Here is a 26119-nt window from a genome sequence, read left to right on the forward strand (position 1 = left end):
GGGGACTTATTTTTATGTAGAATAGCACTGAAAACTGGGACCCACTCCTCAGCTGCAATTCGCTCTACCCTCTCATCCACATCTGCATTCTCCTGTGTATACAGTGGTACCTCGGGTTACTTACGCTTCAGGTTACAGACTCCGCTAACCCAGTGGCGCAGCGGCAGCAGGAGGCCCCATTAGCTAAAGTGGTGTTTCAGTTTAAGAACGGACCTCCGGAACGAATTAAGTACTTAACCCGAGGTACCACTGTACTGGAAAACCTAAGGTCACTGTTAACTGGCAGCCGTTCCCCCTTTAATCTGCCTTATGACTTCAGCACTGCCACTACAGAGTGACAGTGTCATCATAATTTCACCATGGCAACCAGCTGCTTCATTTCCACTTATTTGAAAGGCAGGTCATTGAGTATTTATTTTATTTATTTCTTTTTGTATATAATATTTATTAAGTTTTCCATTTTAATAATCTAAAAAGAACCACATTAAAACATTCCAAATTACAATACAATCAAAAAGCCAAATATAAATGCCAAATTATGTATCTTTGGGTGGCTTCCCAAGCTCTGAATTTCACGGAGTGCTAATAATCTAATATCACATTGCATTTCTTAATTAGTGAACAAACCATTCTGATGTTAATGCTTCACTTAATTTTCATTTATGTTTACAACCACTGGTCTGCTCAAACTTTCGTCTTCATACTTCTGTGTGAAATATTTTTGCCAACAGGAGCCATAATAGTCCCAGACAAAAAGACACCATTAGCTCTGGGCAGCCATCCAGAGTTCCTCTCTGCAGTCTCGCACCATCTCCCAGCATGCTGGTACCTCTGCAAAAACAAAGTAGCTCCAGTCCAGAATTTTTTCCTTCCTTCCACTGAGGAGATAGCAGCAGTGTTCTTTCAAACCCACTTGTGTATTTCAAACCGTTACCTTTTGGGGCAGGTTTACCAGGTAAAACTGCAAATACATATATATCAAAAGAGAATAAAAAAGGCTCACCTTCCCCTGGGGATATACAATTAATCCATCAATTAAACGAGTGGGTCAATTTGTACTTTTGTTTCTGCTCCTCAGCGATCTTCAGTTTCATTTTCTACACACAAATATATTTTAACTGCGTCATTAAAAAAGGTAAAGGACCCCTGACAGTTAAGTCCAGTTGCAGATGACTCTGGGGTTGCGGTGCTCATCTCGCTTTACAGGCCGAATACCATCTCCTAGGTTGCCACCCCTTGGAACTTCTGAGGGCTAGGAAAACTACCCAGAGGGCCCCTTCTGCTCAGCGTCTGAGAGGACCTGTAGGGAAGGAGGTGACTTTAGATCAGTGGTGGCCAAACTCGGCCCTCCAGATGTTTTGAGACTACAACTCCCATCATCCCTCGCTAACAGAACCAGTGGTCAGGGATGATGGGAATTGTAATCCCTAAACATCTGGAGGGCCAAGTTTGGCCACCACTGCTTTAGATATTTGTGGGCTAAGGCTTTATGCACTAATGTGAGGGCCTGGAAATGAACTGACAACCCGGGCAGCTGGCCATTAATCCAGTTGTCACCTTTTGGACAAGTTGAAGTGTGCGGCTGTAAGTGCTACAAGGCACATGAGGGAGGTTCTGAAGGAGGATGGTTGGTGGTTATTTTGGAAAATGGCTTCCATAGACGTACGCAAACCTGCATATATCTACCCAATCTCTCCACCCCAGGTTGAAACGAAACCCCAGGTTGAAGCACGACGATACTTAAGGAGACCACCACTCCTTTAAGACGATTATAGGCTGTGTAAAAATGTTGAATTTCAGTTCTCTAGGATGTGTTTCGGTTGCTCATAAAATGTGTGATTCAACAGAGCTGCAAAGGGTGTCCTTATTGAAGCTAGGCAGATGCAGCAACTATTTTAATTACGTTCGTGATATCGCAACACTATTAAAAGAAACAAAAGAACATTCCCATTAGCTCTTTTATAGGACAGTGATGAGGCTACATTCTCTAATTAAAGACCTGGCCGCCTTATGCTAGCTGATAAATAAAGCAGACAGCATAAATGAATGCCAACAACCCCACAGACAATCTAAACCTGTTTCTCAAAGGCCCTTTTTAGCACTCCCCGTCCCCCCACCGGAGCTACAAGACCAAATAAAGTCTTAGATCTCACCTCAGCACCGATGATCTCAGACACATACAGACACACAATGCTCCTCCTAGTCATTTCCCCTTCCTGTTCCTGCAGTAGAAAGATATTAATAAGCTTGTTATGATTACAGAAAGACTATATGTGCCCACAATCCTCTAAAGCACAATAAGACTGCTAAGAACTGATTAAAGAAAATGTTTTTAATATCTAAACATACATCACAATGCTTTGGATCCTGTGTTTGAAAACTGGTGTGTCCCTTAAAACGCAAGAGTGGGGAACCTTTCTTCATCCCAAGGGCCACATTCCCTTCTGTGCAATCTTGTGGGGGCCACATGTCAGTGGTGGGCAGGGCCAGAGGTCAAAGTGGGCCTAATATATATATATTTACAGTAAGCTGGTTTCTACAAACATTCATACACCCTCCGTATTGTCAATCTAGTAAAGCAAGAATCATGATCAAGTGTTCAAGGCAGGATCATTCCAGCCCGGCAAAAAACACCCAAAGTCGGGACACTGAGGGGGTGAGGCCTGGAGAGATGGGGCGTGGCTTAAGGGAGAGTCCCAAGGGCCACATAGAAAGGCCTGGGGAGCCGCATTCTGCTACTGGGCCTGAGGTTCCCCACCCCTGCAAGGTAGCCATGGCAACCGTGGTGGCTGGTGCCCAGTGAGCCAGTGTGGTGTAGTGGTCAAGAGCGGTGGACTCGTAATCCGGTGAACCGGGTTCGATTCCCTGCTCCTCCACATGCAGCTGCTGGGTGACCTTGGGCTAGTCACACTTCTTTGAAGTCTCTCAGCCCCACTCACCTCACAGAGTGTTTGTTGTGGGGGAGGAAGGGAAAGGAGAATGTTGGCCGCTTTGAGACTCCTTCGGGTAGTGATAAAGAGGGATATCAAATCCAAACTCTTCTTCTTCTTCCCATGGAGAGAGGAAGTGGAGCCAGAACCAAGGACAGGCAGAGCCAACTTACTTCAGTTTTGCTCCCATACTGTTCCTCCACCTGGTTGAGTTTATAATGGCACCACTGAGACAGAGGAAGATGACTGCCATGCCCCCACACCCACTGCCCTTGACTGACTGTAAAAAAGAAGACAGGCAGGTGGGGGGTGCAAGCTGGGCCCCATTCATATTAACGGACCACTCTTCCAAGGAGTGGAAAACATGGCTGCCATATCAGGAGTGAAGTGACCCTTCAGATGGTGGCTGCTGAAGGATGGAGAGACTGGGGAGGAAGAATGGCTGCTCCCTGGACTGGTTGTTAAGTAAGAAGGCATGCAGGTGGGGGTGGGCTAGCTGGGGTGGGCTGAGTTTTTTGGGGGTGGTGGTGCCCCATTTGCCCTAATGGAGTAGCCACCAATTGATATCAATGGCTTCAAGTCGCAAGAAAGGAGATTGCGGAGGAAAAAACTTTCTGACAGTAAGAGCTGTTTGGCGGTGGAACAGTTTCCCACAAGAGGTGGTGGACTCTCCTTCCTTGGAGGTTTATAAGCAAAAGTTGGATAGCCATCTGTCATGGATGCTTTAGCTCAGATGGCTGCATTTGCAGCGGGTTGGACTAGATGACTCTTGGTTCCCTTTGAACTCGATAAGATTCTATGATTCCTGCACCCTATAAGCTCTGTGGGCTGTTTTAGTCATCACTTTGCCTGAGGCTCCAGACACATGGAAAACAACACCACACACACACACACACACACACACACACACACACACACACAACTAAATGTAAATTTATGTCTGTATTTTATTATTAAAAATATCCCACTCTTTCATGAGTCCTCCATTTAGCATAATCACGAGAAGTCTTTAAGAATGGGTTGTCAGTAACTGGACCAAGATCTCCCTCTGTTGGCTAACTGTCACTGAGTTGAGATTTAAACCTGGATCTGCCCACCCCCCACCCCGCCGCCTTTTCATATTCTAACTGCTAAACCTCATTGGCCTGCAAATTTCCCACAAAGTAATACCCAAAACTACATTGTTTCTGCCGAGTGTGCAAAAAATATTTTGGTATTTGTACTTGACATTGCTTTATAAGCAATAAGCTTCCATTTAGTTTTCATAACATGTTTTATATTTTGCGGGATTTTGGTGTCTTTTGGCGGCAAAATTCTCAGTATTATCAGACCTAATAAGCCACACTGATGCGTTGTTAATAATGAATAATAATAATAGTAATAATAATATTCAGGAGCAAGGTTAATTTGCCCTCATTCTGTCCAAGGACAAGCAGCCTGCTTGTCTTACACTTCTCACACAGGTAGAATTGCAGTATAAAATTTACTCAAACAGTTATGTTGATTTATTTGTTATGAGGGCAAACTTATTGATTTCTCTCTCATGTGAAGGAAACCTTTTCAATTTTAGCAAATCCTGTGCAGCGCCACCCTGTGGCTGGATAGAATATGGAATGATGGCTTCCAAAAGGAAAGTTATCAGGCAACGGCTGTCTTTTCCTGCATAAATTGCGGATGACTAATTCAAACTTTTGTTCTCTGAATCCTAATAGAAAGAAATCTCCACAACTCAGTATAACTGATAGAGGTTTCTGGCTTACTTGGCTGTATGTCAAGCCGAAGTTCAAAGTCTGAGGCTTGATCCACACAAGCGAAGTCCAAAGTCCTAAATCCAAAGGTCAGGAAACGAGGTTCAAGGTCAACCCAAGTAGCCAGGTCCAGCAGTCAGGAAACAGTCCGGAGTCAAACCCAAAGTGCAGTCCAGGCACATCCAGTTCAAGGTCCATCAACATGGACAGCTGAGCAAACACAGCTCCTCAGCTCTGCTGCCCTCTTATACTTTGCATGCCCCTTGCAGCATCTGGACTTGATGAGGCAGATGACCCTCACCTGTCTACTCCAGCTGAGCAATCACACACCTACTCCCAGAGCTAGTGAGCTCCACCTGGCCAGCTAGGGAACTGGGCTGTGGGCCCTTGCCTGCCTCAGCCTCCTGGAGCACCCTTCCTGCTGCTCCCTACACCTCAGAGCCCACCGTGTGCAGGGAGACAGGGCCCCCCCTGGCTCTGGTGATGGGTCCTGCTGCTCTGGTTCCTGTGCACTGACCTCCACCCCCTCATCATCTCCCGTCACCCTGTGAGTACTTCCTACGCTAACCTTTCCTTCCCCATCTGCAGCTTGCCCTGATGTGTCCCAGTCCTGGCTACACCCCTCACTGGATTCTCTTCCCCAAAGTCCTGCCAGTTCATGAAACCTTGCTTCAGAACCACACAGTTTTTGTGGTGTTTCCTGCAAGCAGGACAAACAATTGAACTGAATACAATGAATGTATGTTACACCTTTCCCCCTCCCTCTCTTGAGTGGGAGGTGAGACTAGGCCCTGGTTTGGACCCTAGAATGCTGAATTTAACCCTGAACCAAACTGCACGCTAGTAGCTTAGGATTTAAGGGATTATATTGTGTTGCAAAGAAGTTTCAAGCATTTTCAAATAGCTGAGTATAGGCAAACCAAGGCTTTGCTTCATTTACATAGGTGCCAAAGCTCTATAGAGAAAGATACCCAAATCCTGAAAGCAGCTCCGTTTTGCTGAGGAAATGTCCATAATTCTCTCAGAGCTGGAGCTGGCTGTGGCTCCCCGTGGAACGCACACTCAATGACAAACCTGGCTTGCTAAGGTGCAATGTGTCAGTGATCCTCACCCAGTCGTAGCTCCCTGGCAAACATGCCTGTCTGTAGTATTCATGCTTAGGCCTATACTCAAAATGTGTACCCGGGGGGGGGGGGGTCCACAGAATAACTGTAGAAGAGTCTGGACGTAATAAATACATGTAGCACAATATGTTTAGTTTTGTAATTGCGTTACTACTTGGTGAACAATTGGATTGATTTACCTGCACATTTTTTTCTAAATTTCCCTCCCCAATGTAAAAAGGGTTATACAGTAGAGCGGGGAGGCACATGTGGCTCTCCATAACTTGTTGGACTTCGACTTCCAACGGTCCCAGCCAGCATGGCCAATTTTACCTGCTATGATGCCTATGCCCTGCCTCCATGGTTTGGGGAAATATACCTCTCAATACCAGTTGGTGGGAATCGCAGGTGGGGAATCGCAGGTTGGCCACTGTGAGAACAGGATGCTGGACTAGACAGGCCTTTGGCCTGATTCACCAGGGCTTTTCCTTTGTTGTTATGTTAGGGATTTTTAGAGTTGTAGTCCAACAACATCTGGAGGGCCACAGGTTTCCCATTCTTGGGGAAGAGAAAGCAGTGGGGCAAGAGGAATTGTGGATAAGCCCTAAATGCTTCCGAGTGAAGCAGCCCTTATCTGCAGCCATGCTGACTTGTCACTCAAGCTGGAGCGTTTGCTATTCTCTCCAGCACTACTGGAAATAATCCAAGCTGATCGAGTATGATCAACGTGTGCTGGGCAGGATGGTCGCAATGATGGTTGGGTGGTGATCTGTCTGCAGCACCCATCTCTTCTCCGGACGCTTCAGCTACCCTCGAAGTTGCAATTGTTGCAAAGAGTGTGTGTTCTTTTAGGAACGAAGCGGGGTTTTGTCATGCTAGAACCTGTGCGAGGTTTGGTGAGGATGTTACTCAAAACGTGGTGAAAAGATAAAAGCAAAACATACGTTTGCCGCCAGCTTTTAATTAAAAGGTTCGTTCCAGAAGTGCTATGGTACTGTGTTGGATCCGGATGTAGAAACCCCAAACTGGAAACCCCAAATAGGCTGTGAAGCTCTCTGGGTGGCCTTCAGTACTCTGTTAGCCAGGGCCAGTTCTACTGTTAGGTAGAGTGAGGTGGTTTCGTCTGACAGTTGTCATGAATAGTCAGCAAAGTTGTTATTTATTACTGTATTTTTTCTTCTGAGGGAGAAGGACTTGTGGGATTTTCTGCCTCAGGTGCTAGAACAACTTCAAATAGCTTTGGGTGCCAGGCACCTTGTGGTGTGTTTGTGTGTGTGTATGTGTATGTGTATGTGTATGTGTATGTGTATGTGAGAGAGAGATTTGCAGTTCTGCCTCAAGAATCTTGTCTTGTGCTGGCTCTGCTCTCTGTCTGATAAACCTTTACAAGAGGGTAGGGAACCTGTGCTCGCCTAGTTGCTGTTGAATTCCAGCTCCCACCAGTCTCTACTAGCATGGCCAATGGTCAAGGACAATGGGAGCTGGGATCCACTGACATCTGAAGGGCCACAGGTGCCTCCTCCTGCTTTTGAGCATTGTGATGAAGACAAAAAGGAATAAACTCATGTCATGCCATCTCTAGGTCTGTCAAAGAACCACAGGAAATGGATATGGAATGCTCAGTGCCAAGACAGCAGAGTTGGATCATGGGCATAGTCAGGATTTATGTTGGGGGGGGGGGGGCAGGCTTCAGGTGTGTGTGTGTGGGGGGGCAGAACCTCAGTTAATTAAGTTTTTAAAAAATGATTTACTTGATTTAGCCCCGCCCTTGGTTACGCCCCTGAGTTGGATCCTTGCTGGAATGAGGGGGTTGAGGGAAATGGGACAACGTGAGGATAAGTGATTAGAAGGGGAAAATAAGAGGTTCTGAGCACAGCTGAGCTGGGCTGGGCAGATCCCACGAGGTCTCAGAGGTTGATGCCTAGCCACACTTGGTAGATTCCCCACCCTGGCACCAAGAGGCTGCTATTGTGACCAGCACCCAAGGTCAGCAGGTAACAGAATTGGAGGCATCCTCCAGGCAACTGGGGGGCCAGCCTACCATGCCTTTCAAGCTGGAAAGAAAGAAAGTCTCCTGTGTGGCTTGCATATCTGGGCTGAATGGACATTGCTGCATTTTTGCTTACGGGAAGGGATCGTCTCCTCCCTACTTCCGAGAAAGAAGCTGCAGCCTGGCTCCGAACGTGGCTCACGGCATTCCGTTCCTTTGGATTCCTGATGAATTTAAGGTTTAATGAAACAAACAAGCGCTCAAAAGGCTGCTCCCCAAGCAAATTGGTTAATTTGCAGCCAGTTTAATTGCTTATCACTGTTGCTTGTTACATATTAATGAACAGATGGTTGGAGAAGCTCCTGCCGTAGACAGTAAACTAAAGAAATATATATACTGGCAGGCAGCTGGGTCCCTGAACAAATCATTAACTGCTCGCGAGGGGTGATCGGCTGCCAAGTATTTGCATATTAATCAAGCTTCATGAATTATGTGTGAGGTAGAATAGCGAGGGCCCTACACCGTGGTCTCAGCCAGGGGATTTTGGGTGCTGTATGGATAGCAAGGATGTAAGGCAATTAGGAGTTTGCGATTCTTGCACGTGACCAGTAGGTGGCAGCAACAGTATGTTTTCAGAAAAAGAGTGTGAGAGGAAGAAAAGTCACCCCCTCCCTTTTGCAATAAATAATAGAATTAAAATTAAAAATCTCCTGTTCTGTATTGTTGAGTCCAAAATCTCCTGTTCTGTATTGTTGAGTCCAAGCCTAATAATGTTTGGTTAGTGCAAATATACAATGTAAGCACCTGTCAAGTTTCTTTTGCCAAGGAGGGCTTGTCTTGTTTCCATGTTCATTTTGCAAAACCAGAAGCAGCGCTGGCATGACAAATAATTAAAAATGCAACCTGTTACCCAGGGATTTTGAGTACTGTCGACCTAAATAGCTCACCCAGTGCCTGGTAAGCAACAGGAAAGCTGCTGTAAGATTGATGCACAGCCTGCTGGCTTAGTGAAGTGGAAGGTTCTCCAGCGTGAAGCATTTTACGAGCTGTTTAATTGTCCGCATTGTTAGCTGCCTGTTGGCCCTGTGCTGTGGAGGTTAGCTAGTTTCACCTCTGACACTGCAAATGCCCCGGGGTTCATAGAATAATAGAATTGCAGAGTTGGACGTGACCCCGAGGGTCATCTAGTCCAACCCCCTGCAATGCAAGAATCTCAGCTAAAGCACCCATAGCAGGTGGCCATCCAGTCGCTGCCCCAATAAAGGAGAGTCCCTAGCTTCCCAAAGGAGACCGTTCCACTGTTGAACAGCTCTTACTGTCAGAAAGTTCTTCCAGATGTTTGCAAAGAATTTCCTTTCTTGAAACCATTGGTTCAGTCCTACCTTCCAGAGCAGGAGAAAACAAGCCTTCTCCATCTTCCATGTGACAGCCCTTTAGATATTTGAAGATGGCTCTCATATCTCCTCTCACTCTACTCTTTTCCAGACTAAATGTACCAAACTCCCACAACCGTTCCTCATAAGGCTTGGTTTCCAGACCCTTGATAACCTTGGTCTCCCTCCTCTGCACACCTTCCAGCCTGTCAATATCCTTTATAGACTGTGGTGCCCAGAACTGGACACAGTACTCCAGGTTTGGTCTGACCAAGGCAGAATAGAGCGGGACTATTACTTCCCTTGGTCAATATACTGTACTTCTATTGTCAGGGACGCGGGTGGTGCTGTGGTCTAAACCACTGAGCCTCTTGGGCTTGCTGATTGGAAGGTTGGCAGTTTGAGCTTCCTTTGCTCTGTCCCAGCTTCTGCAAACCTAGCAGTTTGGAAAGCATACCAGTGCGAGTAGATACATAGGTACCACTGCGGAAGGGAAAGTAAACAGCGTTTCCATGCGCTCTGGCTTCCGTCATGGTGTTCCATTGTGCCAGAAGCAGTTTATTCATGCTGGCCACATGACCCGGAAAGCTCTCTGTGGATAAACATCGGCTCCTTCGGCCAAAAGCAAGATGAGCACCACACCCCATAGTCGCTTTTGACTGGACCTAACCATCCAGGGGTCATTTACTTCTGTTGATGCAGCCTAAAATAGCATTCACTTTTTATTGCTGCTGCAGAACACATTTTTCATTTTCAGCTTGTGGTCTGCTAAGATAAGACACTTAGATTCTTTTCACATGTACTTATGGCAAGCCAGGTATCCCCCACCTTATATTTCTGCAGCTGGTTATTCCTGCCTAAGTGCAGAACCTTACACTTGTCTTTATTGCGCCCTTGAATTTGATCTAGAATCCTCGTTGTGCTTTTCTCATGGCAGTGTGCATTAGGTAAGGGCGGAGCTGTAGTTTAATGGTAGAGCACATTTCACATGCCAAACATTTACACTTTTGCACACCTTGCATGCCAAAAGTTGCTTCCAGTGTGGACCAACGATAATTCACATGGTGCCCTCCAGATGTTGTGAATTGTGGCTCCCATCAGCCCCAGCCAGCGTGGCCAAAGGTCAGGGATGATGGGAGGTACAGTCCACAACATCGGAAGGGCACTCCACGGGCTGCCCCTGCCGTAGTCAAAGAGCAGCAAGATCTCTGTTGAGTCCTACACTGCTGGAGCGGCTGTGTGGACCAAGCCTGTGGCTGGGGCCAGGCCTGGTGAGTCCCTTTGGGCTCTGACAGAGTCCTTTCCAACAGAAAATGAACCTGGAAGCTGCAGCTCAGCCCCAAGGAGTGGTGAGCAATATGGAACTTCAGGGTAGGCCTGGTACAAATAACAGCAGCCTGGCTTTCTGCCGTGGTCTACTCAACAGGGCTGTCCTTTCTGCTTACTTCCCTTCAGCTTTCGTCTCCCACTGATCCAGCAGTGCTGTCAGGGCAGGACTTTGGGGCAAAAGTCCAGGCCTGACCCCTACTCACAGAAAGAGCAAGCAGGCCTTGAAACACAGCAGATGAGGGCTGGCTTATCGCATTTTGAAGTGAAGTAAATTGCCCTTTATGTCTAACCCACCTCACAGGGTTGATGTGAGGGTGAAATGAGGATGGGGAACTACTTTGTGCACCACTCTCTGAGCTGCACAGTGGATGCACCCGCCCTCCGTAAGACCAGTAAGTCAAAAGAGTAAAGTTGCATCACTCACTGCCCCACTGCTCTGGCCACTGGGTCCCCAATGTTTAGGGGTTGCCATGCACCAGTACAGCTTTGCCCTGACAGGCTGTGAGGGTATGCATCTGCTGCAAAAAGCGAACATGCATCTTCTTGGTCCCTAATTTCAAAAAATAACGAAAGGCAGAAACCCTTCGTTATTTATGCAGGCCTGCATTTTTTCTTTCTTTCTTTCTTTTTTGCTGAGACACCCCTCCTCCCCAAAAAACTCATGTTACCTGTGTAAGCAGTTACATGTTACCTGTGTAAGCAGTAAAAGGTGACTGTGCCCTATGTTGAAAAGGCTGTCAGAGGACGGTCCCATTTGAAGGGCTGTCCGGCTCATGTCTGGATTAAAGATAATGAAGGGGCCTTGGATTTGCCCTCAATCAAAACAGCAGGCTGAGAAGACACACAGGCAGTGGCGTAGCGTGGGGGGTGCAGGGGGGGCCGGCCGCACCGGGCGCAACATCTGGGGTTAGGGCAAATCCACAGGTTAGGGGGCGCAAATCCACGGGTTAGGGGGCGCAAATCCACGGGTTAGGGGGCGCAAATTACTTGCCTTGCCCCGGGTGCTGACAACCCACGCTACGCCACTGCACACAGGTCACCTGTTTAAAGTCTTGTTCCCTTCTATGGTGGGATGTATTACATTTCTATTTCTAAACTTGCGTCTATATGTATAAATTAGCGTATGCAAATTTCATGCAAATCCCTGCTGTTTCTGGCAGTCCAAAAGTGGCCTCTAAAGAAGGAGCACAGCATACTGGGCAAGAGTACTGTGCCATTGAGAGCGTGCTCACTTATGGCTTATGTGTGTGGTATGGAAGCTGTACTACCCGGGACAGGTTGGGGTTGTGCAGAGTTGTTAAGGCAGCAGAGAGCATTGTTGGCTGCCCACTCTCCACCTTAGAGCAGATTTATGCCACAAGGTGCCATAGGAAGGCACTGGACATAGTAAAAGATCCATCGCATCCTGGTCACTGTCTCTTCGAGCTCCTGCCGTCGGGACGGAGATACAGGACGATGAAGACAAGAACAAGCCGTCTTAAGAACAGCTTCTTCTCCAGAGCGATCTCGGCCCTGAATGGGAAGCCTGGACTTTGAAAGTCATCTAATCTTCCTTGCTGTTTTATACTGTATTGTTTTAATTAGTGTTTTTATAGTTGATTTGATTTTGTGTGGAGTGCCCTACCTGGGTGGATGGAGCAGCCAAGTAATTTCGTTGTCCCCGAGAGGGGGCAATGACAATAAAGATATTATTATTATTATTATTATTATTATTATTATTATTATTATTATTATTAAGAGGGAAGAAAACAGTATTTCATGATACACATGGCGATAATCAGGGAAATGTGATGTGCTAGATCAGGCCCTGTCCCCATCCCTTCTCTCTATATATGCTGTTCTTCCAGACATTAACAAATATGTTATCCCATGCTCACACCCTGCACCCTTCCATCAAGAGGAAGTCAACCATCAGTCACTCCAGTTTGGATGTTTGTGGATGTCCATGTCTTGCGGACAGTCCATCTGAAGATACGCAAGAACCTGTTTTTCAAAGTTGTTGTTGTTGTTGTTGTTGAGCTTTCCTGTACTAGACAGGGTTCTCATAAAATCAAGACACACCTCCTTGTCTGCTGCACATTATGTGAAAATATAAACTTGTGCACAAATAAATTGTTAAAAGGCTAAAACCCTCAGTGAACAGCTGCTAGGAAGGAGGTCAGAGATGTCTTATGCATCTGATTCCCCCATAGTCACCCACCTGGGTGAAAGAATGCAGCAGAGAGGACAATCATGGCACAGGTGAGACTCTTTTACCCCACCTGGGCCCTGCTCTGTGTTTGCAGATGCATTGCCATTGAGGAGAATCCCAGCAGGAAGACCTGCTGTTTGCTTGTTACCTGTTGGCCTGAGAAGGCCAGAACCTCCCAGAAGCCAGGTGGGTATTTTTCTGGGTTGGGGGGTTGGGGGAGCCCCTACAGGAAGTGCCAGAAGTACATCTTTGCTAGTATTATTAGTAATGCTGGGTTGCTGATTTTTATTTTTGGCTGCTACAGTGTAGATTGTTAAAGCAGATTTATGGGCCTTGTTTTGCAGGTCTTTGGGTGGCCTTTTCTCATCTCCCAGTTGGTTCTGAGTGAATATTGTCACGCTTACTGCAGTTTCAGGGGACGGGGTGGCGCTGTGGGTAAAACCTCAGCGCCTAGGACTTGCCGATCGCATGGTCGGCGGTTTGAATCCCTGCGGCGGGGTGCGCTCCCGTTGCTCGGTCCCAGCGCCTGCCAACCTAGCAGTTCGAAAGCACCCCCGGGTGCAAGTAGATAAATAGGGACCGCTTACTAGCGGGAAGGTAAACGGCATTTCCGTGTGCGGCTCTGGCTCGCCAGATGCAGCTTCGTCACGCTGGCCACGTGACCCGGAAGTGTCTGCGGACAGCGCTGGCTCCCGGCCTCTAGAGTGAGATGAGCGCACAACCCTAGAGTCTGTCAAGACTGGCCCGTACGGGCAGGGGTACCTTTACCTTTTACCTTTTACTGCAGTTTCAGTGATAGATATTTGGGGATCATTGTTTTGCTACTATACCCGATGGTCATTTTATAACTGTGTGTGTAAGTCGTCTAGAAACATTTTGTATTAGGCAACAGTTGGTTACCGGGTGGTACTGATAATGCCAAGGTTGCAGGTGCAATCCCTGTATGGGACAACTGCAATTGCAAGGGGTTGGACTAGATGATCCTCAGGGTCCCTTCTGACTCTACAACTCCATGAAATTAATTTAATAATAATAATAATACTTCTGGTCCATTTTGATCACCTAGCCCATGGGTAGGCAAACTAAGGCCCAAGGGCTGGATCTGGCCCAATCACCTTCTAAATCCTGGAATCGGTGTTTTTTTACATGAGTTTAATGTGTACTTTTCTTTAAAATGCATCTCTGGGTTATTTGTGGGGCTTAGGAATGCGTTCACCCCCCCCAAAAAAAAAATAGTCCGGCCCCGCACAAGGTCTGAGGGACAGCGGACCGGCCCATGGCTGAAAAAGTTTGCTGACCCCTGAACTAGCCACTACTTGGCTAGGAGGGCACTTCCAGACTTGCCATTGCTGGGGTTGGATACAATCACATACAGTGGTACCTCGGGTTACATACGCTTCAGGTTACAGACTCCACTAACCCAGAAATGGTACCTCAGGTTAAGAACTTTGCTTCAGAATGAGAACAGAAATCGTGCTCTGGCGGCGCGGCAGCAGCAGGAGGCCCCATTAGCTAAAGTGGTGCTTCAGGTTAAGAACAGTTTCAGGTTAAGAACAGACCTCCAGAACGAATTAAGTACTTAACCCGAGGTACCACTGTACTGGTAAATTCAGGTTGTACAATTATGGTTGGTTGGGAGTCCTTGTGCAGCAAACCAACTTCCCCCAAAGACTGGACTTTTTGCATTGAGGCAAGTGATGGTGAAACGTATAGGAAAGTGTCGGACAACACTTGCTCTGATGCAATGTCACCTTAACCTCTGTGCAAACAAATCAGAATGAGTGTTCAGTGAATAGGATATCTGGAAGAGCCCTGAGATCATGGGGCATTCTGTAGGTACCCTTCACCCAAAAAGGTGTATGTGATTTCTCTTTCACAATGGAGACCTTCTGTTTGACAGGCTTTCAAATGATTTCACTGCAAAGGCACTTGTAACAACTCTTGTATTAATTTTCCAGTTGTGCTATTGGGGGGAGGGGGTAAGAGAATGGGGCGGGGGGAGGAAATACACAAGCAGCAGTAAGAAAATGCTCTATGTTCACTCGCAGTAGCCCCCACGGAAAGGGCCTTCTCTGTGATTGTCACACGTCACTCAGATTATGAGCTCAGTCCTCTGTCCACCAACAGTTCCTCTGCAGCTGATCCAGACCAGAGCGTTCCTGTTGTGCGTGTCTGTCTGTGTGTCTGTCTGTCTGTGTGTTCTGCTGAAAATCGACACTTTAAAAGTTTTCAACTCCAGGTTTTGTTTTGCTTTTAGTCCAAAGACACACTGTAATATTATGAACACTCAACACCAAACAAAAAGAAAGTTAAAAAAAAGAAGACGACCAGAATTTAGCAGCCAGTGCACACTAAGTTACACTAATGACTGTTCCTCTCCCCCCTCTATGGAACTTCCTTAAAAGTAAGCCAAACTCTTTGAGGTTGCTTGAAGACAATATTTTTTGTGATTGCAGTTTGCAAATGGGGCTAAGCGGCAGGAAGGGCAGTAGACTGGCAAACTTGACAGCTTTGAAGGTGTGCCATCTCCAAAATGTCCAGTCAGGAAGTGATGTCATGGAGGAAGAGGAAGCGGAGGGGAAAGACACCAGGAGCATTGGTCACCCTCTCTTTGTGAAGTGACCAAGAACAGAGGACTTGACAGGTAGCATGTATGTCTCTCCCCATCAAGTGAAAATGGGAGAGGTAATCTTCAGAGGAATCAGGAAATACAAAATTGCTGGTCAACAGGAAGACCATGTGTTGTCTCAAAACATCCTGCAGCCAGAAGAGCTCATATTTTATGGAATGAAAGAGGGTTCTCCTGCTGTTCTCCTGTGGTGTTGAGTCTAGAACCCCAACCCTTTCCCTGAAAGAGGATGCCGTCGTTACACATATGGAAAAGCAACCAACGAAGCTTATGGGTTTTGTTCCGACCTACAGTTACTCAAACGAGTTGCCTGTCTTTGGGCCTTCCGTCGCTCCCATGGCCCCCTAAGCCCAGTCTGCTGCAGGAAGAAAACAGACTTTGTTGTGCTTAAAATTAGTTTGGGTTCAGCTGCCGTAGGTTCTCCCCACCTGCTCAGTGGGGTCAACAGATCCAAGAGGGGAAAGTCTCTTTGTATGGACTATTTTACCTGCAACACAGACTCCTAGTCCTAGCTCCCGTCACCTTGTGTGGGGCTGCAGTTTTTCCTCTTAAGTGAGGAAGAGGGGAGAAAGTGCCTTGAGGCCTTATAAAGAAAAAGTCACTAGGATGCAAATAAAACCACAAAACAACCTCCACCCACCCAGAACCTGCCGACCTCTGGAGGCCCCTCCACCTTGGCTGGCGGCAGGGCTGGGTTTCAGGCTGGGAGGGGAGCTTGCCTTCTTCCAACGTCCCAGCCTGCTGCTCCTCTTCCTCCTCCTCCTCCCCACCACCGCTTCCATGTCCCAGTCCCATCCTCCTCACACATGGGTCTGCATTCTCCTCTGCAGGGGCCGGGAGGGGTCTGAGTTTTGAGAGGAGGACTGGGAGTGGTGGGAAGAGGAGGCCGAGGCCTTGCTGGCCTTGTCGAACTGTACGTAGCCGTCCTGCTTGCCGCTGCTGCTGACGCTGCTGTCGCACTGCGTGTCCAGGAAGGAGCTGCTGTCGCTCATGGAGCCCCGCTGGAATTCCCGCTCGCACAGCTCAATGGAGCTGCTGCCCATGCCCAAGACGAAGCGCTGGCTGTAGTCGTAGAGGCGGTTTTGCCCGCTCAGGGTCGTGTAGATGTTGGTGAAGGACATGCCCGTGGGCACACGCTGCTTGTTGGCTGGTCTCAGGTCCGGCTGGCAGCCTGAGAGGGAAATGGTGGGAGTGGAGTGGTGGTCCTTGAAGGTGTTCACACTGTAATAACCATTAGTGGGATCCTGGAAGAAATGGGGGGAAGAGTTAGTTCTTGGCCCAGGGTGTGGGTTTTGTGTTTTAGACTTCTTGGTTTATACTGTTGGTTGTGCCTTTATTTAAGAGTACAGTCATACCTTGGAAGTTGAACGGAATCCGTTCCAGAAGTCCGTTCGACTTCCAAAACATTCGGAAACCAAAGCGCAGCTTCCGATTGGCTGCAGGAAGCTCCTGCAGCCAATCGGAAGCCCTGTCGGATGTTCGGCTTCCAAAAGAACGTTCAAAAACTGGAACACTCACTTCCGGGTTTCGATCATTCGGGAGCCAAGGCATTTGAGATCCAAGGTACGACTGTGTTTTTTTACCGCAACATTCAGCCAGAGTGGCTTACACCCAATAAATTTAAACAAGGCAGTTCCTTGCCTGCAGACTTGCAATCTAAAAAACACAACATACAAAGGGAAAGGGACAGCAAGGGAAGTGGGAGGGGGAGGAAATTCAGGTGCAAATTCTTAAATAGTAGTAGAGGTAGTAGCCATTTTAGGAGCATCCAAATGACATGTGATCACCGACATGCGGGTACTTTTGGACCCGGAAGAGGGAAGGGAATCCCTGTGCGAAATGGTCACCGCCTGTATTTCAAATCATGCAGGCAGGGAAGAAAGGACATCAGATATCATTGTGGCATCAGGTGACTGACAAGCAAGTGGCCCCACCCACCTGTCACACTTGGCCTCCAGGGATGGTGGTGGCAGATAATTGTTAGGATATCGTTCTGTTCTACCTTAAAAGGGAACAGACATGACTGTTGTGCCATATGCCTGTTTACTTCCAGCACAGTCTGCTGGAAACTTCCGTTTGTATATAGCTTTTGGGGTACTGCTGTTTTGCTGGAGACGAAGGGAAGCAGACATGTTTTCCTTTGTTCTTGAACTATGCTGAATAAAATGCTGTACATTATGCTTACACATTTCTCTGTCCGCCTCTTCTGCTGTAAGAAGATTTGCACACTCTGCTGATAGAGCGTGCACGGGTCTCTAAACGTATCTGAGGCTCATGTCGCTGATTGATGCTTTTCCAAGGGAGACTGGCTGCTGGCCGGTGGCTGGAGCCAGCTGGGGGCCTGCCTGATGCCTGCCTGATGCCCCCATTTTCCCGGCAGTATCCCAACAACAACAATCGGTTCCCTGCCTCTGTTTTAGTATATCTTATCTACAATGAGTTTTGCATTACATGGTTTTAGCAGATCTACATTGAGTTTGGCACATTGTTCCCCAAGCTGCCGCTGGAGGCATTTGAGCGCTGCAGTAACTACTGGTTTGAATACTGAACTAGGTGGCTGTTGATGTAACCACAGGATGATGCCATCACATGCTGAACTCCTCTGGGCTGCACTCTCACCCATGTTCTCAATATGATTGAATCTGGCTGTGTGAATTGCCCCAAATTTCCCTTTAATTGCTTTGTAAAAGGTGGCAGCGGCTGGTGGTTACCAGCCTCTCATGGTATAATGAAGAAACATGGCTACCTGCTGTGATAAGTACTTGAGCTTATTGTATTGATGCTGATTCTAGTGGCACTTCATTGGCTTAAACCGGACTTGACTGTTTTCCTTACCGCTTGTCAGATACAGGTGACTAAGGAATCCCTGGATCTGTTAACCCCAAGGTGACATTGTTGTCTGCATGAGTAAAGTAGTAAGTATCCTGTTGCCCAGGAAAGGAGCCCCTGTGGCCTTACAGATGTTGTCTGGACTACAACTCCCATCAACTCTGGGCACTGTGTCCACACTGATGGGAAACTGGAGTCCAGGACCATTTCCAGGGCCACATGTTCCCCACCCCTGCTGTAGTCAATTACCTTCAAATTCTGAAACTCCTTCTCTTCCTCCTTGAGCACTTCCAGCTGCTTGAGGACCGAATCCTGCTGGAACTCGCTCCTGTCCATCTGCAAACAGGAGAGGCAGATTAGCAAATACTGTTGAAACACCCATCCATGGAATTAATCTGGGTTCGTCTTTCAGCCTGTGGCAGCAGGAACGTTGCCAGGTACCTCAATGGCACTGCTGGTTGTGAAAAGTCTTCTTCCCTCTCACCCCCATATCCAGCATTTTTGGCATTTTGGACAGGGAGCAGGGTAGAAAGGAGGATGGAATCATCCAGCTGCTGTCAGCAAATCTCCTTCTCCTCCTCCTCTTAGATCTGGGTTGAAGCAGAAGCTCAGTAGCGCAACTCCTCTGCTGAAAACCACCCCTTCCTAATTGAAGCAAGTTATATGCACATATTTGCAGATCAGGTATGGTTTGGCTGTGAGCTGCTGCAGGGGGTCACCGATTCTCACCTGCACCAGCTGAGGGGTCTGAAGTCTTTAGCACCCAACTATTCAGAGAGCTTTTGTCTCATTTCCCTCCTCTCCTGCCCCAAATTAAAGATTGCTTTCTATTTTACTTAGACAGACGAATCCACAAGGAAGAACCCATTCTCCCAGCCTCATTAGTTTTTCTGCAAAGGATGCTTCTGATTGGGGGCAAAGTACAAGTTAATTAGAATATGGCTTTAATTACCCTTCTTTCAGGAAGGTGGGATGCACGAGATCTGAATAGTTATCAGCCAATTTCTCTGTTGCCTTTTATCTCCTCTAGATATTGATCTCTTCTCTTCAGCATTCCCATTTTTCTCTTTGCCACTGAAGTCTGGGGCTTCTGGTGGAATTACCGCTGCTGAATGCAGAGGCTAATCACAATTCTAAATCTACAATACAGTCCTGATTGTTGCTTGGCATCTAGCTTTTCTTTTCCTTTCTTTTCCTTTTTTTAAAAAAGCTTGGCAAATGGTGGCAGAAATCTTTCCCCTGCAGCAGTTTCTCTTGATCTGTCAGAAAGTCTTTGATACAGCTATTTAATGCAATAAATTAAGGCACCTGTTTTTTTGTTTTGCTCGGAGGTAAAAAAAAATTGCTGGTAGCATCAATTGATTCAATAGAATAAATACATGTGTCAAAAGTATTCGATCTGGGGCGGGGGGGGGGGGGAGAACACACCAGTCAAAATGGGCAATGTGGCCTCTCAGTGGGCTGAATGTCAAGTTGTACCACAGTCCTGGCCTCTCAGTTTAAAGGGATAGGGGTAAGGAAATTTAGAACCTGCATTGTGTGTGCGTATGCAGAGAGAGATCTCTAGGCTGCTAATTTTGAGGGTCAAGAAAGGGCTGTAAATTGTTAGTTATTTGATTCAACATTATTCTATCTTACTGCCAGGGAGTAGGGAGAGGTGCTTGTGGAATTTTCTACGTTTTCGGGAGCCGAAATGTTCAGGTACCAAGGCGTTTGAGAACCAAGGTATATAATAATAATAATAAATTTTATTTATATCCCGCCCTCCCCAGCCGAAGTAAAGTGTGAATTTGATAGACAGATTTGTGTTTAAATGTAAACTTAATTGAATGTGTGTGTGTATTGGCACTGGCCATTTGATGCTGTCTCAGGCAGTACCCAGGTGAGTACAATCTAAGGGGTTGTATCTGATGCTAGTCCTACTCAGAGTAGAGCCACTGAAGTTAATGAACATTATTAACTCAGGTTCCTTAATTTCAGTGGGACTATTCTGAGTAGAATTCGTTGGATACTACCCTGTGCCTTTAAATAGCTTGTGGCTTCCTTGTTGATCCTGAAAAATGTCATTTTGGTTCCTTTGTAAAGGGGCTGATGATAGTCAATCCCCTGATGTCTTTGCAGTTCAGATCCCAAAGCAGGGGAGGGGAATGGTTTTGTGTTGTTGAGGGGACCACATTCTGGCAGTGGGCTATCTCTCCTTTCAGCCAGCCTAGTGATGCTCAGGACTGAATCTGAGATCTTCCGCATGCAAAACATGTACTATGTCTATGAGCTGTGGTCCCGTCTTAAAACTTAATTGTGTTGAACTCAGCAGCTCTGCGTGCTCAGGTTCAAGCCTACAGTAAATCTTGGGCTGATCACTTGAGGAATGAGAAGCAGGGATTTAACCCTTGTGCCACCACCATCCAACACTAGGGGGTGCTGTAGTGTGGGTTAGGAAGTCCACTTAGTGGTGGCTGTTGCTCAATGGAACTGATGGGGTGTAAGGCAGGGAGACAAACAGTAGGTGGAGCCAGAGCCTATGAGAGACAGAACCATCTCCTGATTGGTTGTAAGAAGGCAGGCTGGTGGGGATTGGCTTAGCATAGATTGTGGTGGCTGGGGCAGTGCCTGATTTGCCTGAATGGATCAGCCTCCATGAAGTCCACTGCTTCAGAGCTCATCCCGGCCTAGGTGGTCTTCGGCAAGGACTTATCTTTGTGGCTCCAGACAGTGGCTTTGAAAGCTTCTCTTCCTTTTGGAAGCTGAAGTGAGCAAGCATGTATGCAATTTTCACGCAAGGCAGTGTACTTGGGCACAATCCCCACTCCCTTCACTTCCAGTAAGCTTATCTCTCTGCACATCCATCTCTGGAGCAGTTCTGAGATGTAAATAGCGGCATTAATCAGCAGGTGGCAGTATAACCATATCAGCTCAACTGACTGTGTGTATGTTAGAGAGCTGGTTAGCTCCAGAAAAGCACAGTTGCTCACAAAGGAAAAGCCACATGAGTTAATTTATAATTCTAGAATTAAGCCATTCATTAGTGTGACCTTTAATAAAGTTTACACTGCGGTTTAGTTCAATATGATCTCACTCCAGCAACTAACAGCTGGAGGCTCATTCCCCCCTCCTTTCTTTTATACTCTCTTCCATTTCCACCTATTCCCCAGACCTGCCCCTTAAATTCGGTGGGTTGATATAGCTATATATATTTTTAAAGCCCCGCTGGGTGCAAAAGAGGGTCTTCCTCTCAGCTGATCTGCCTTAGCAACCTGATACACCTTGAGGGTTTGGGCACTGCAATTAGAAGACTTGATTTTAGTACGGGCAGAGGAGACTGGATAAATCGAAGACAATGGAATTGTGATTCCCCTTTCACCTATTAACTATGGACCACATGGCTTATGGAATAAGTGCTATGTATTATCTTGCATACTAGTAGCAAACCCATTTTTTGAGTGTCAGTACGTGACTCAGCCAATCCAGCACCATCCACAGACTAAAGGGAGGTATCAACAGGCTCAGAAGTTGGGCAGCTGGGAGTGCATTCTTGCTGCAGCAAAGGAGCAACCAGGAGCCCACTTTGAGCTCCCAACTGTCCCTTGGAAGCCTTTCCTCACTCACCCCTGATGTGGTTCGGTGTGGTACCTGAATTTCAAGCATTGTGCAAAGCTCTATAAGTGTATACAGTCATACCTTGGGTTACAGACCCTTCAGGTTGCGCATTTCGGGATACGGACGCGCCAAAACCTGGAAGTACCGGATCGGGTTACTTCCGGGTTTCGGCACTCACACATGCACAGAAGCACTAAATCGTGCTTTGCACATGCGCAGAAGCGCCAAATCACAACCCGCGCGTGCGCAGACGCGGCACTATGCTGCGGGATGCAGACGCTGCGGGTTGCGAACGTGCCTCCCTCACAGATCACGTTCACAACCTGAGCGTCCACTGTATTCTGAAAAGGATTGCAATGGGAAAGCTCTGAATTTAAGAAGGTGGGTGCACGTGTGAATTTTGAGAGCAGAAGCTAATGTTGTTAATAATAATAGGACTTCTGGATGCACAGAGGAGTAAAATGTATGTGCGCGCACACTCAGGTTTAGTTACTATCTACAATAGTGCTCAAATAGTGGGGAAAGGTGGTGTATGTGTAACTCCCTTAACATTACTGATAAGCCTTACCCTGATTCGCCACAATTTTGGTCAATTCGTCACACACACACACACACACACACACACACACACACACACACACACCTCAGCACTTTGTAGTCTTTAAAAACAACAGAGCTGCTTTGAGAGGAAGAGCACAATGTATATTTACTAAGTAAAAACAATAAATTAATAGTGAAAGGAGTTGTTGTAAAAAGTACCCTGTCCTACACAGGGTAAGGGAAGGAACAAAATAAAAATTCTGGGACATGGATACAGTGTGGTATCTTGAAGAAACCATAGAAAAGAACAGCAGCAGAGAGTTCTTCTTCCTGTTCTACACAGATGCATTATGGGAGAAATGAGGGAATCCATTTCAAGTCTCTGAAACTTAGTGATAACTAAGCATGTGACAATGGATCATGTTAGGAAGGATCCACTGCAGCCTCAGATCACACCTGGGTGTGCCATAACAAAGCACACTCTTGGGAAACTTTGCTTTGAGGAACACATGCAGAGTTCAGGACAATACTGGTGAAGCTCTCACTTGAATCTGTTCACAGCAAACAAACTCCAGTCTCAATTAGCAAAACCACAATGGCAACAGTGCAAAATGGATTCAATAGGTGACGTGACCTGGCAGGATTAGCAAGTATTAGGGAAATGCAGCCAACCTCTTCTTACTCTCTTGCCAAAATTCTTGAAATTGGCAGACCTTTTCCTTAGGCACAGAGTTTGTTGCACACAGACCCGGGCTTCTAGCATTATGGGGAGCTGTGTTCTACTGAGTCAGATCACAGATCCAATTGTCTACAATGACCAACAGTGACTTCCTACATTTCAAGTGGAGTTTCTCTTGGTCCACCTGGTGGTGCTGGGGATTGGACTTGAGACCACTGGTCAATGGCCCTTCCTGGCTTAAGGGAAAGATTGATTTGATCAATGCCCTTTGTTCTCTTGCTTCAGGACCTCCTAGGATCTGCCCTGTCGGTCAGGGCCAAGACAAGGCTATGAGTGGCCATCCTTGAATTTAAAGTGGTGCATCCATCTCAAGGTCACTGAAATCAGCAGCTTGAGCTGGAGAACTTGAAGTGCAGCAAGCACCAGCCCGTTTTAGCTGGCAAAGGCAGAAGGCCTGACTCACTGCTATGATCATGCTATTTGTACCACGTCTGGCCAATCCAGATGCTCCATACTGCCAGCCAATTGCAGAGGGCAATGTTGGCCACCCCATAATCCCTCCGTGCCTGAGCGTGCTGTGTGCATGCAGCCCATAGCACCTTGCTAGGTTTCCTTCCCATCTCAGAGTTCAAGCCCAGAGATCCTGAAACTACACATGTTTATTTAGGAATAGATGTAGGTGCCTTATATCAGGCAATGACATTTATCCATCGAGACCAAGTCTGCTGGAACAGGGGCATGGCAGTTCCATACAGGGAACTCCGTCATCCACCTGATAACTTCAGATGCCTTTTCCTGGTTGTGACTGTGATGTACCTGCAAAATCCTATGAGCTGAATTGCTGCCCGTGCTGCCTTCTCATGAGGAAACTAACCAGGTGGTTTGTGGGCAAGTGGGGTAGGGAAGCAAGACCAGTAAGAGGGATCTTATTGCTGCATGTCACACTGCTGACAAAAGCATCGATTTTGCTATTTAGATGTTGGCGAGATTTAATGAAAAGCATAAAATGGAAAGTGCTTGGCTAGATTATCCCCGTGAACAGAATACTCATCAGGAAGCACTCAAAGCACATGCTTGGAAGAAGGGTGTCAAAAAGAATGGGAGAACTTTGGCCCAGCAGTCAACGTGGAACTGGTCTACTGGCCAGGATGGTAAAAGGGACTAAGAAGTAAGCCGTTTGTAGCATCAAGGGAAGGGGAAGGTATTGAGAGTGTTTTGCAGAATGGGGTGAGGAACAGGTTAGAGAGATTTATTGACTGGTTTTTTTTTGAAAAGGCCTTCTCTAGTGCTTTAACCTCTAAGCACCTTACAGTAACGCATCTCAAAAATAAAATAAAATGCTGCAGTCGTAATAAAACACCTAAAATCAGCATTAAATGGTTTTTAGCTTTGTATAAGTTATCACTGGCGGTTCCCTAGCTGCGAGAAGCCAAGTTACAGGGAACCAGGCAGAGGGCCTTCTCGGTAGTGGCACCCGCCCTGTGGAATGCCCTCCCACCAGATGTCAAAGAGAAAAACAACTGACAGACTTTTAGAAGACATCTGAAGGCAGCCCTGTTTAGGGAAGCTTTTAATGATTGATGGACTATTGTATTTTAATATTTTGTTGGAAGCCGCCCAGAGTGGCTGGGGAAACCCAGCCAGATGGGCGGGGTATAAATAAGTCAGTCAGTCAGTCAGTCAGTCAGTCAGTCAGTCAGTCAGTCAGTAAGTAAAATAAAAAATATCATCATCATCATCATCATCATAGCTGACAGCCTTCATGTTTCTTCATGTTTCTAAAAGGAGATGATAATAAAGTCTGGATTAGCTAAGTGGTCTGCCCTTAATCTCCTGCCAACCTAGCAGTTCGAAAGCACGTCAAAGTGCAAGTAGATAAATAGGTACCGCTCCAGCAGGAAGGTAAATGGCGTTTCCGTGCGCTGCTCTGGTTCGCCAGAAGTGGCTTAGTCATGCTGGCCACATGACCCGGAAGCTGTACGCCGGCTCCCTCGGCCAATAAAGCGAGATGAGCGCCGCAACCCCAGAGGCGGTCACGACTGAACTTAAATGGTCAGGGGTCCCTTTACCTTTACCTTTATGCCCTTAATAGAGATGGCCTTGTGTTAATGATCCAGCTGGGAGTCCTGCGTTGAGATTCCTGCATTGCAGGGTGTTGGACTGGGTGGTCCTCAGATTCCCTTCTGACTCTGCAGTTCTATGATTCTAGGGAAACATGGCTCTCTTGTTGTGTGTGGACCCCAAGGACAACCTTTTCCTGTTAGCTGCCAGCTAAGGGATGAGCCTCCCTCTCTGGGCACCTGCTTCTGTATATAATGCAAACTCTTCTCCTGGACTCATTGGCTCTCCCTTCCTGGCCGCCATATGGCCAAAGATTCCAATATGCTTTCGAGCTTTGGTTACGCTGCTGTCAACACAGATGGCTGGCGATAAAGCTACCCACAGACCTGTTAAAGTTGAGTAGCTGCCATTAACTTATTGCCAGGACCGTTGAATTCAAGGGCATGTCCAGATTTTGTGGGGAAGTGGAGGTGGAGGGAAAACAAGACAAATGGCTCCTAATTCCTTCTGGCACCGTCGCTCGCCAGCAAACAGTGTCAGACTGGGAAGCGAGTGGTGGCCGAGTTGGGGATTAAGCCAGGGAGCCACTCTGTGGCTCAAACTCAGCAACCAAGTAGGGATTGTTTTGTTTTGAAAACTGCCGCCGCCCCGGTTCCTGGAGCAAACAAGGTCTTTGCTAATCAATTTAGCCAGTGTCCTCGAGTTACACCATGGCACAAGCTGGTGTTGTGAAGCCTGATAATCATACAAACTTCCACCATTGGAAGGCAGCAGTTGGCTGTTTTTAGAGAGGTTGACTGCTGCTGCTGGCTGTTTTGTAGCAACAACAACACTCACTGTTTGCTCCAAGTGCCTTGCCTTGCATTTATTAGCTCAGTAAACATTAAAAATAGGGACGCGGGTGGCGCTGTGGGTAAAAGCCTCAGCGCCTAGGGCTTGCCGATCGAAAGGTCGGCGGTTCGAATCCCCGTGGTAGGGTGCGCTCCCGTTGTTCGGTCCCAGTGCCTGCCAACCTAGCAGTTTGAAAGCACCCCCGGGTGCAAGTAGATAAATAGGGACCGCTTACTGGCGGGAAGGTAAACGGCGTTTCCGTGTGCTGCGCTGGCTCACCAGATGCAGC

The 26119-nt window shown here is 47.1% G+C and overlaps 1 protein-coding gene and 1 long non-coding RNA gene across 5 annotated transcripts in view; both read right to left on the reverse strand.

Annotated features, from left to right (window-relative positions):
• Window positions 1-921: 921 nt before the first annotated feature.
• On the reverse strand, window positions 922-3195 carry LOC114585463 (uncharacterized). 2 transcript variants are annotated; one of them, XR_003703902.2, is made up of 3 exons: window positions 3104-3195; window positions 2154-2222; window positions 922-961 (listed from the first exon to the last, which is right to left on the reverse strand). It is a non-coding gene; the product is annotated as an uncharacterized LOC114585463 (long non-coding RNA). The 2 variants fall into 2 exon arrangements; XR_003703901.2 differs by lacking the exon at window positions 3104-3195 and adding an exon at window positions 2350-2456.
• Window positions 3196-14590: 11395 nt separating this feature from the next.
• The window catches only part of KIRREL3 (kirre like nephrin family adhesion molecule 3), a 775275-nt gene continuing 763746 nt past the window's right edge, over window positions 14591-26119 (reverse strand). For all 3 annotated transcript variants that reach the window (XM_028708148.2, XM_028708150.2, XM_028708149.2), the window contains 2 exons: window positions 18372-18458; window positions 14591-16537 (listed from right to left, as the gene is read on the reverse strand). In XM_028708148.2, coding sequence (XP_028563981.1) covers window positions 16094-16537; window positions 18372-18458 — 531 coding nt within the window. In that variant the 3' untranslated portion in view covers window positions 14591-16093. The remainder of the gene's footprint in view (window positions 16538-18371; window positions 18459-26119) is intronic.

Source organism: Podarcis muralis, chromosome 15, assembly GCF_964188315.1.
Source record: "Podarcis muralis chromosome 15, rPodMur119.hap1.1, whole genome shotgun sequence".
In the NCBI taxonomy this organism is placed as follows: Eukaryota; Metazoa; Chordata; class Lepidosauria; order Squamata; family Lacertidae; genus Podarcis; species Podarcis muralis.